At 41.0% G+C, this 12,384-nt stretch overlaps 1 protein-coding gene across 6 annotated transcripts in view; it reads left to right on the top strand.

The window, feature by feature from the left end:
- The window catches only part of LOC133994578 (RNA-binding protein Musashi homolog 2), a 243,370-nt gene that overhangs the window by 182,099 nt on the left and 48,887 nt on the right, over positions 1 to 12,384 (top strand). For all 6 annotated transcript variants that reach the window (XM_062433898.1, XM_062433900.1, XM_062433902.1 and 3 more), the window contains exon 9: positions 8,531 to 8,645. In XM_062433898.1, the coding sequence (XP_062289882.1) occupies positions 8,531 to 8,645 (115 nt within the window). The remainder of the gene's footprint in view (positions 1 to 8,530; positions 8,646 to 12,384) is intronic.

Genomic DNA, 12,384 nt, shown 5'->3' on the forward strand with positions numbered 1-12,384 from the left:
TTTACAATAAGAAATGTCCCCTATTTGTGAGAAGGTTCAAGTCTCCTGCACTTCTTACCACACGCAACTGTGCACTGTTGCGCATTGTGACGTGTTGTACTCCACAGGGTACAACTGAAAAACATCATTACTAGCCTGTGTGTAGTTAAAAGAAGATGACACATATGACAACCATGTGACCCATCTGGAAGACTCAGGAACCTTTACAAACAAAGATCAGGATTATTAGAGGGGGTACAGTGTGAAAGGACAGAGCAAGGGCCAGTTTTCTGAGGCTTTTGTCACCTTTGTATGGGTCCCTGTTGGCAACACCTACAATAAATTTGCTAGTATGCAGGAAATAAGCTTGTCCCTCAGATCTTCGACAAAGTGCTGACATGTGGGAATGTCGGCAAAGAGAAAAGGATGTGGAGTGTGTTAAGAGCATTTTTCAAAGACACTTCAGGTTTTACCTTAGTTGCACAGAGGAGAGTACTGGTTATCCGGTGTCTGAAGCACCAGCACACAAAATAAAAAATGCCTCCTGTCTTCATTCTTATGAAGTACTATACAGAAATAGACCTCATCCATCCTCCCTGCGAGTGTTATCTAAGATGGCTCTTGAATAATTGATGCAGACAGAAATTCCACCCCACTTGGGAGGGCTGTGGATGTACAGGGCACCCCACCTTCCCCTTGCCCGTCCTCTCAAGGGCTCTGGCGGTGTAGTGGGTCAGTGCCCACTCAGATGTGAGTGACTGGATCTTTAGTGATCTGGTCAATCACCCTGTGTTCATGTGCCACCGAGGCCTCACTCGCAGGAGCACTTCCTCTCTGTCACCGCGAGTCTGGCCTCATATATAATTAAAAATAGGGTGCTGCTTAGCAAGAAGCTCTCAACCTGCCCCGCAAGCCTCACTGACTTGTGCATGGCTCTCACCTCTGCACTGCCCCGCTTTAGCAACTGCACTATGTGATAGAAGTATGGATTATCATCAGCAGGGCTCCACATAGAGAAATATACCTTAGCCACAGCACCCCTAAATTAAAACCAGTAAATATTTCAGTGTAAAGATCAATGAGCAGAAGATGATTTGACAGTTTTCAAATATTATAAATATACAGTTCATCACACCCTCCAGTTTCCACATATATAAATGTCTATATCAGACAGTCATAATACAACTAGATGAAGGTTGTGAATTTTGTTTCATAAGACAGGAATCCCCCCCACCCTGCCGTTATGCATGCGCAGCTAATTCATAATAATACCTATCAAGTATTGGCTCTGATGAGCGAGCAGTGTGCCATTAAAATGGACTCACATTGGTTTTAGTCAAGTGCTTCAAGGTAATGTTCTTTAATGTGTCATTTTTAATAATCAACAGTAGAGAATGATCACAACAGGAGGGAGGAATTTTCTGTTAGTCGTCAATTTCTCACTGTGTCTTCCTGACATGACCAACCAATTACTGCTCTGAGGAGGAGAATAAGCTCTGACTCTCCCAGTCACTGCGAGAAAAAAGACTAATATAGATAGGCCTTTTTACATCAGCCTTTAATATATAGAAAGAGATATACTGTGCATCTTGTATTGATATCAGCAGAGGTTCTGTTCAGAGAAATACCATTTCAACATCACATTGACTATATAGTGTAATAAATACAATATAATGTTTTAACAACAGCACCATATAGTGTATTGTTTTCATTTAAAGCAGAATTAAAGCATAGTTTCAATTTTTTCTTATACGTTTATTCACAAATTCAGTTTATCTACTAAATCTAAATCTTAAAAAGGCTCCAGATTTGTTTAAGTTTAATTTACCCTTAAATAGTTAATTCATATTTATGTTCAGTGATACAATTTATTATTAATAATAACAATAATAATAATCATAATACTAATTGCAACAAAATAACCTTGAACTCTACCCATACGACTGTTTTGATACCAGTTTTACTCAAATTACAGAAGTGAGTGACGGAGGATGATAGGATAAAGCTGGTTACTGAGAAAAATGCATGCATAGCTGTAGTTTATTCCAGCATTGTGCAGTGATTGTATTAATAAAATAATTTTAAACAATTTTAAAGATACTGAAAAGACACAGAGCACAGCATATTATGGAAATATTGTATAAAGTTTGATATAATACTGAAGTAATTCAGAATTTTGTTTTTGAACACAATGTTGCTTTACAATATTATAATACTGTTAATGGTCTTCTTTACCCACATGGCATACATGTGCTTTCACAAGACAACAATATAATATCAGAAAATTCACTTTTAATGCTGAAGAAAAATAGAGTTTGTTGATTAGACTAAACATAAGGTCACTAAAGAGTTAATTTTATGTTTCAAGATGCAACATGATTAGATCAATCTGCTGACTTCTGCCTAACAAAGCTTTGGTGAACTTGAAAGTATTGCTGTTCATCAGAAACAATTTGCTTATGGCCTGTATGTTTAATCTATAAGCAGTTGGTTGTCTGTGATCAGCTAACCAAACCTAATTACTTTTAATTAGACGCACCTTCTGAGTTCATAGTGCCAGCTGCACCACTCTGCTGTTGTGTGTCAAACGTGCAAACCTATCAGTTGCGCTGACGCTGACCATTAAAGTTTAGCACCCTCAAACCAAAGGCCATGAAGTCAAGCGTGTGTGTGTGTGAGACTGTTTGTCTGTCAAATTTTAGGCTAAAGACCAGTTAATTGAGCACGGCTTGTCCAACTGGGGACAAAAACACCGATTTTTGGGTTGGTGGTTAAGGTTAGGGTTACGTTAAGTTTCTCGGAAATTAAATTAAATCTGGCCCCAAAGGTGACCAAGGTCAATGTGCGTGCGTGCGTGTGTGTGTATGCAAATTACCATGTTTAACTTCCTTCCATGTTTCTTGCTCATTTGCTGTCAAAAGTCGCAAAACTCTCCTGTCCCATGCTATGCTAGTAATAGGGAAACGCAGACACAAAATATTCTACTCCTAAATACTTAAAAATTTCAGTATATTTAGAAGAAAATTAGTTTCATGATACAAAGCCAAATATACAGTGGAATCAGACACAACAGAAGAGTAAGCGACCATTAAATTTGAGCGACAGCTAAGTTTAGCTACTAAGTTTAATAAAAGCTGAATACAACACAAAAATACAACACAACACAAAATGTTTTGTAAATGAAAATAAACCTGAGGTAAGAGATATTATGCTGCTGCTCACTAACTTTGTCTCTGCTAACTCTGTGTTTGGTACTCTGCTGGATGTGAGCACACCATCAGTCGAGTGAGTCAGTCTTATTGCACCCTGGTTGTTACAGGATCCCCCTTTCAGAGCAATATGAGGAATCTACAAACTTTTTCCAGGTTTTCTAGTCAAAAGGCAGAAAATTCTAAAATAATTGCACATTCCTACCACATAGGTGCCCCAGTTCAAAATAATCATCACATTCACTGATGTGAATTTTTCCTTTAAAGCCGTAGACTAAACTAGTTATCACAAATGTAAAGGAGACCTCGACAGAGAGAAACTTAAATCTCTGGGTTGTTGAAAATGAAAACTTTTTTAAAGAGTGGAAATATTTAAGTGTTTGAACATCAAGTGTCTAATAAGGTAGTAGGACCACCCTTCGGAGGAGTTTCAGTCCCACATGGAGTGCTGCCTCACAAGTTTTGGACTGTAAGTAATTGGATGTTTACCCTTCATTGAAGAAGGAAAGCTTTGAGGGATGAAGGAGGTAGAAATCCACTTTGCACTCTGCACTCCAGGTTGTCCCATGAAAGCTCGGTGATGTTCAGATCTGCTGATTGAGGAAGTGATGGAAGTCGTTTGACATCAACCTGATGATCATGGCATCACTTTTGAATATGTCTCTCAGTGTGTATGGTGACATTATCATCTTGGAATATTGAAGCATGTCAAGGGAACAGTGTTGGCACCACAGGGAGTACCTGGTTCTTAAAATGACCTCATATTCCTTGCTTTTATATAACCGTGCAGAGCCATCATCAGACCTAATGGCTCCTGTGAGATTGCTGACCAATGAAGGCATCATTTTGCTTTATCCAAATGTAAACCCATCCAAAAGCAGAATGCGTCTTACCATGATTATACTTTTCCCATTGCTCAATTGTCCTGATGTTTGTATACAAGTGCTTCAAAATGGAAAGTGTGCTGTAAATACCCACTTTATAAGCTACATTGACTGGTTCACAGAGGTCTTAAAGTGACACTCCAACCAGAATCTATCTTTTGAGTATCAAACATTCACCCCCCCCCCCCCCCAACAGAATTTCTGGTAAGCTTGGATTCACAGAAATGACAATGGATTTTAGTATTGGCAGTAGAAAAAAAGCATCATTGCGGGAAAGTATGAAATTGTCTATAGAAACCTTTCAAACGACTCCCATTTCTGCTGTTCATCAACAGACTATTTTCAACAAAATATGGTGAAATGCACTGCAACTGAATCCTCATGCATGACCCTGTCAAGCATGCATGCTAGAACAAGCGCTGTTTACCATTTTAGAATAACTGTCTTCTGCTCTTTCATAGGTCAGAACGTTTCTATCTCCTAGATTCTCTTAATAGATATTTTTCTGGTGAAATATATCTAAAAGTTTTAGCTTTCGTGCCCAATACTAGAGTTTTAACTTCCTTAAATAACTCACTTGTTAAGTGGTTACGAGAAACCTTTTCCTTTTTAAGTGAAAAATCCCACACCACATGCCTGACACCGTGCATTCACAACCGTGACATTTCCTAACCATTCAGTCTGTGTTTTGACTGTTGAGCTGGGAGTGGGAGCTGGAGTAAATGAATCACACTGTTTCCTTTCTTCAGTCTGCCACTCCACTGATGGAATCCATTCACTAGTGAAGCTAATAGTAGCCATCCACCTCCCCCTCTACACACACATACGCACAAACACACACCACACCCACAACACTCGTCCCTGAAGGACAGTCATTGCCAGTCGATCCCGCCCACACCTTCCCGTTAAACCTACAAGGTTAATATGTATGGGAGATGAATTGAAAAGGTCAAAACTGGAGCATTTCTCCAGTCAGTATCATGGTTTGTACATAAAAACTAAGGCGGTTGTTTATTTTATTCCTCATCAGTGGGCTGTATTACTACTCCAATTAAGTAGTGCTTGTGGTGTCCTGCAAGTGCATCTTTGTGTGTGCATGTGTGCCTCGTAATTTGAACATCTACCTTGGATATTGGTGGATAGAGATGTTTTTAATAGAAGAATAATCCCAAAATAGAAAATATCCTGATTCCATAACCAGAATAAGACAACAGCAGAATTAAATGAAATCTGAGTCTCCTTGGTAAGTCTAAGAGTAGTGTTTTTTGATCTGGACCTCGTCTAATGTGATTTGGATGGGAAAATATCATTTGAATCACACTTTTTTCTGTTTTCATGAACTAAATAAAGGTTTCACAATTTGAAAGTGGATTTGAAACAGCTTAAGGTTTATGCTACAATGTTCTCTAGTGTAATAGGTAAAAAACGGAGAGTCTGCAGCTAAATATAATTACTTTGTCAGTTATCAAACAAAACAGCCAATCAAAGATCATGGTCAGTACTCTAGTTTACCAATAAAGGAGCGGTCTGTCTATTCAGTGCCAGCCTCCAAAGTCAATTTGTAAGCTTTCTGGTAAGAAGACGTGTATGAACATGAGTAATAACTCCTGATCACCTTATCATGGTAGACTTTCCAAGTAAGAGGACTGTATCTGCTGGCAACCATACATCAACATCTGGTTTCTTATCGCATTCAACGCTTTCTGCTGTTGATTTGGACAAAATCCATGACCCACTTTTTAAAGCAGTTCTGTGGAATCTGAATGATTGGTGTGATTGCTAACAACAGCAAAGACTATCCAGTAAAAAGATTTCTGTTTCTGTTTTCCTCTCACACTGACCTTCATGGGTCACAGAGTGAAACAAATCTTAAAGATAAACTATTAACTGCAGTATGCCAGTGCAGTGGAGGAGGAAACATCTCAATATATGTTGAAAGCATACAAGTTGAGGTAACCATACCTTGTCAACCTTGTGTGGCAGGAATACGCTTCAGCAGTTAGTGGTATATGTATGTGTGTATTCGAGCCTCTCAGATCTCCCGGGTTCTATTTGCGCACAAAATGATGTAACTTTCCTGGCAGTCAAGTCAAGGCAGGTTAATGAAGTGTGCCTTTTCTCAATGGTGCTCAAACACCTCTATTCACGACATTGAAATGGTAGATCATGATACTTTTCACAACATGATATTGTGCTGCCTTCATAACACCAAGAGTCCTAGACAAGGTACACAAGCCATCATTTGGGACAGTACTTGCAGTTAAAATAAGAGGCTGTAAATTCAAGTGTTCTCCCACAGTTCACATGGAAAAAGGTTCATTCTGTAAAACCTCCCATGTGGCAAAATTAGAATTTCCGTATTCACAACTGCTGAACCTTTGCAGTGCGCCATTGTCAGGCTCAGAATTGTCTTGCCGTCCTCTCTGTTCTCCTCTTTTTTTCTCGTTCTTTGACTTAGTTCACTCTTGAAAGCTCCTGCCTCCCTCCCCCACACACTCTGTGTGTTTGAAGCAGGTGAACACCCACACACTCACACCACCACAGATCCTGGCTCCTGGCTGGTTTTAAATCCATGACAAGGAGCCCTCTCTCTGAATATCAAAGATCCGCATCTGAGAGCATGTAGGCATGACTCACACCTGGGTCTGTCTTACTCCCAGCAGGCAACCTGAATGTCCAGCTCGCCGGATGTGGCAGAAGCTACTGGAGGACGCTGATCAGACACCGTCATGTCCACGGTGTGGGCCGAACTCAGAGTGCTGTATTTGTCACCTAGCTATGTGAACATCTGAAAATCCCAGCAGTGTGCTGAGATTTCTAACAGACCCATTTTTCCCACCCAGTTCCTGCTTCCATGCCGGGGGTCATTCCCTGACGATAAGAGCGCCTGTGCTCTCTTCATCACAATGTCAAACCATGCCAGGCGAGCAAGGAGGGCAGAGTAGCTGTGACAGCTACAAAGTGGCTGAGGGAACTGTGTACTTTAGTTGGTCCGCTTCAAATGAAAGGGCTGCTAACAGCAACAAATAGCAGCTCTGCAACGCAGCAACTTTCCCTCTGTGATAGAAACCCTTTTCATTACTGTCCCTTTTTACATTTGTAGCTCTCCTGAATATACAGAGCTTGTTATTCTATTTATTTAGCACAACAACTTCTTACAGACGTGAAGTTTGGCACCTTGCTATAGCACATTGTGTCTACCACTGTGCATGTATGAATGAGTTTGTGTGTGAATAGTAATGTGCACCGCTGGCCTGTCAGAGTTGCAAAGCTATTTGTATGGATGCCGGGCTATACCTTGGTTGAGGTTTACACAGCACTGGCGCACTAGCCTGTCTTGTGCAGCAGGCCAGGATGACATGTGAATTGCAGCAGCCGAGAAAGCCCTGCTTAAGTGGAGGCAGTAGGGAGAAGCAGGCGAGAGCCAGGAGGCAAACAGACAAACAGATGGACAGGCTGATGCCAAGCAGGCAGTGGAGCAAATAGATTGTGCAGCATGGCGAACAGACTCAGTCTACCAAAGAACAACCAACAGACACAAGACCATGCCACCCTTGTCAGCCACTCGTGCTTCTCTATAATTCATAGAGATAGGATAGATACGTGGTAAATAGGACTCTCATCTTCCTCCTTCTCCTCATCTGCCCTTGTCACATCCCTCATTTGATATGTGTTATGTAGGAGGAGGAGATGTCAGTCTTGCAAGATGGGAAATGAACAAACCTGTATGTGTGAGAACTGGAGTGAGAAAAAGAAATGCAGGAGAGAGATGAGTGCTGCAGGTGGAATTGGACTATGGGACACTGGGGACTTCAGCTCAGCAGACACACTCAAATACACAATTCACATGAAAAAAACAGAGCCGTACCATATTCTGTTTTAAAACACACACTTTTGAGCATTTTCAGATTTTAAAAACATTGCCTTTGCAAGTCATACGAAACAAACAACAGTGAAAGAATAGAGATTTTGTCAGAACCAAAGTGAGAGATGATTGCTTTTGAGATTATTCTGTTTAGATTAAGCAAAAAACTGCTTTTCACAAGGGGGCTGAACATGCCGCCACACAGTGGGACTAGGGTAATGGCATTGGAGAACAGAGCTTCTCCTACCTTGATGTCTCAGAAACTCTTGGAAAGTATTTAGCTTGTATTTCCCTCAGGCTTTGGGCACATGCTCACTGGAGCAATAACCTTTGCTTTAATGCAGGAGGAGCATGATTGTAAGTTTTCCTTAGAGAATTTCCTCTAAAATGTGAGGTGCTCAGATTGACTCTGTCTTGTTTTTCTCTATGGAAAACATCTAGCGCTGTGCAAGTCAAATAGAAAAACCACCTTAAAGAGCTGAGACAGCCCTGTCAGATCTGTCTGGTTGTGTACCAACACAGTCTAATGGTTTGTCTGTGTCTGTGTGTATGTGTGTACATGTGCATGTGTGTGTGTTTGTCTGTCTACATAGGTAGAATGTAAGAAGGCCCAGCCCAAGGAGGTGATGTTCCCGCCAGGTACACGAGGGCGAGCCAGGGGTCTGCCCTACACCATGGATGCCTTCATGCTGGGGATGGGCATGCTGAGTAAGTCGTACACTTACATTTGCAAAAACATGAAGTGATCTGTATACATGTCTGTAAGCTCACATTTTAGTTCATAGACATGTTTAAAGTCATAGAAATCATTTCTTAAAACAGCTGGGCACTATTTTTTAGCAAATGGTAATCAAAAATTAGTAAAAAGTGTACTATGCTCAGGGACTATTTTCAGTTGCGGACTTGGTAATGAGGTTGTGAGAATAACACCAGTTCCCATGTTCATCATAATGAAGTAACACGTCATTCGGTGCAACAGCGAGGCTCATTCATGTGTTTTTAATAGATTTTGCATCACAATGAAGGTCAATGGTGCAGGCGAATAAGCTATATCACATTGGGCATCACAGGCAATACTAATCAAGATCAGTCCATTGTTTATTTCACTCTTTTTGTAGTGTTTGCAATAAATGTAAAAAATATACAATATCACCAGCTTTTAAATATGCAGGCTGTAAATGAAAACATGAAATTTAGATTTTTTTTTTGAGGGGAGAGAGGAAGTGTCAGACACGCATGCCATTCGGTCATCAATTTCTACCGGCAAAAAAAAATCTACTTATGCAAACTCTCTTCTAGATAGCCCCATTAGGTGGGCGCTGCCCCTAATTAGGCTGCTTCAAGGTGTGCCACCAGTGGCCACTGTGGTCTATTTCTGGTCGAGTCTGGCACAGGCAGCCCCTGGGCATATAGGAGCAGACCAGCACATTAGCAGGCTAAATGAAGAGGAAAATTGGTGTAATGTCATATTAAGGATTCATCACTGTGCCCCCCTCAATGGGTAATGAAGGGGACACACATGTCAGGGAGAGATCTCATCTACAGGGACCTCAGCTGCTGGCCCACCCCTCTTCATTACCATCTAGCCCATTGCCTGTGGTCCCTTTTATTTAACACTATTGCACTCTCTCCCTCCCTGCCTCCACACCCTCCCTCTGCCTGTCTATCTATCTGTCTGTCTGTCGTTCAAATTTCCCATGCATATAATATGTATGTGCGACCCAACCAAATGGATTTGCCCTCACATAAAAGATTAATTTTTTCCTTCAAAAGCAAAAGAGACATGCAGCTGATTGTAAGAGACTGGTTTTACCGTGCGAGCAGCTCCTCCCCCATCTTGTAGCAGGTGCAGTCAGACCCACATTCATGCATTTTTATCTGTAGCAGGTAATGTAATGTTTAAAGCACTTCTGAAATCAGTTTTAGCTGTTGCATATTTAACATTTTCTTATGTCCCATATCTGATATAATTCATTATTTCTCCTTCTATCTATTTATCAATCTATCCATTTATCTATCTGTATTCAGTTACATAAACTGTCAGGGTTATGACGGGGTTGACCTTTCCATGAGGCTGATTATACAGTTGTTGGTGGTAAAAGTGTTGATAAGGCTGGCCAAGTGCTTTTGTCAGCTCTATCTGAGTTGCTCCCAGTTCCATCTCATCTGTTAGAAGTATTTAACAAGCACAGTGAACTTTTCAGAACTTATTACAGACTAATGTGTCTGCGTAAAGGAGAGCACTCTTCCCCTCCATTGGGAGAAGGCAGGCAGAAAGGCAGTGATGTGCTCATGTGAGAATATTAACAGCCAACTTGTTAGGAGACACTCTTATCTAAATGAAATTGGAACAAGGACAGCGAAACATTCCTTTATATAATTTGCATGTGGAAAAAAGGGGACCCTAGGCTCATTATTTAAGAAAGTGTAAGCTTCTTTTGTGCCAAATCTCATTAAAGCCATCCCTAGCTCCTTTGTTTACTGCCTCTAATCGAGGCATTTATCTTTATTGTGTTGTGCCCGATGTATGTTTGCTGAAATTAATACACATTTGAGCCTAGGCGAGGTATGGGTGTACCAGATGGATAATTGATTTTAAAGTGAATCAGAACTGTTGAGCCATAAAATAGGTACATTAGCATGCATATTAATAAGGCAAATAAGAGCACTAAGAGGCCGCTACCAGGCCAGACACAATGGCAGGCATTATTTAGTGTAGCGTTCCTCAACGGGGGCGTTTAGAGAACATCAGGGGTTGCTGGAAGCAATATTTTTTAAAGGGGGGCGTTAAGGTGTTGTTTCACAATTTTATCATTAGACTTGCTTTTACCACCATCTACTGAAGCTTTTTTTGGAAAGGCTTTCCCTGACAATGATGAGGCTTTTTTTCCGAATCGCCTGCACGCAGCTTTTCATAATTTTCTATGGAACGGTGCGCTAAGGTGCTTCGGGCATGCTCCTCCATCAGAAAGCACGCCTCAATTCTTTTAACGCATGCATGATGCCCATATAAGCCATAGCAACGATACATTTTGCACAACATAGGCAGCCAAATCCATGTAGGTTTTTTAGCTTATTAGACCTAGGCAACTACAGCAAATAACAACAAATATTAGGTATGATTAGGGTTAGGGTGCTCCTAGAATAATAACTTTTTTTTTGTTTCATGGTGGAATAGACCATGTTTAAAATCTGCTCAGGTCCCTCCTATAATCTGAATTGGGCCATATTAGCCAATTTCGCTAATACCAAAATAATTTAAATAATAAATAAATAAATGTTTCTTGTTTTACTTTTCTTTCTTTTTTTAAATACATGTATTTTTTTAAACATGGTTTCTTAATAGGTAGGCTAAAGGTGTTATGGTTTTGCTGGCCAACATGAACTATAGGCTTGCTCAAAACGTCATAACATCATGTCATAACTTTGCAGCCAAGCTAGCATTTGCACTGCAGGCTAAACTGCAGCTGAATGTTGCAGACATATAACTTAATACCACCTACCAAAGTCAAATCGAAAGGAATAAATATTAGCATCATAAGACAATCATATCAGCTAGACAAATGTGCCAGTATTATATTGAATACCAGAGATATGGATCGGTATTTTCTGCCACCAATGCACAACCTTGAATTTATTATGTGAACAAGTGTTTTCAAATAAAGCCATGAAACCCTCATGTCTCAAGGAACACCTGAAAAAGATCCACTCAGACAAGGCAGACATGGAGTATCCATTTTTCTAGGCCCTCAAAAAGAAGCATGGTAGGAGCACCATCAGCAGTGTCTTTGCTATGAAGATCAGCCGGTGGACAGCGGTTTACAAACGGAGAGAAGTTGATGCTCCCTGCCATCAAAGAGGTCATCCCTACCGTGATGGAGCGTGATCCCACACAGGTGCTGAAATCCATCCCACTCAACAATGACACTGTAGCAAACACAGGATAAATGAAATGGGCGCTGATACAGAGGAGCAGCTGTGTGCCATCCTGCAGGGCTCTCCATTCAGCCTTCAGCTGGAACGGCCTCTGTCAACAATGCTCTGCTGATGGCCTATGTCCGCCATAAGGCCTCAAACAATCAGTAGGTGGCTGAGGAATTTTTGCTTTCCAAATATCTGGGAACAAACAACAAGGGCCAGGACCATTTATAATGCACTGGATGTGTATCTACAGGAGAAGTCCATTCCAATTACCAACATCCTTGCATGCACCACTGATGGTGGCAGGTATCGTGGCTTCACCACTCCACTTAAGAATGTCATGTGACGTCATGTACCATGCAGACGTTTTTGTAATGATTGATGCTTCATGGACCTCCTGAACCTCAATGTTCCCATCTGGGTGGTGCAACCCTTTTAGGCAGACATGACTGAATGCAAGCCTGCTATCCAAGACATAGTGGATGCTCCTGGATAGCGACGATGAGGCCCCTGCTGCTTTCAGCAC

Source organism: Scomber scombrus, chromosome 14 (genome assembly GCF_963691925.1).
Source record: "Scomber scombrus chromosome 14, fScoSco1.1, whole genome shotgun sequence".
Taxonomy (NCBI): Eukaryota; Metazoa; Chordata; class Actinopteri; order Scombriformes; family Scombridae; genus Scomber; species Scomber scombrus.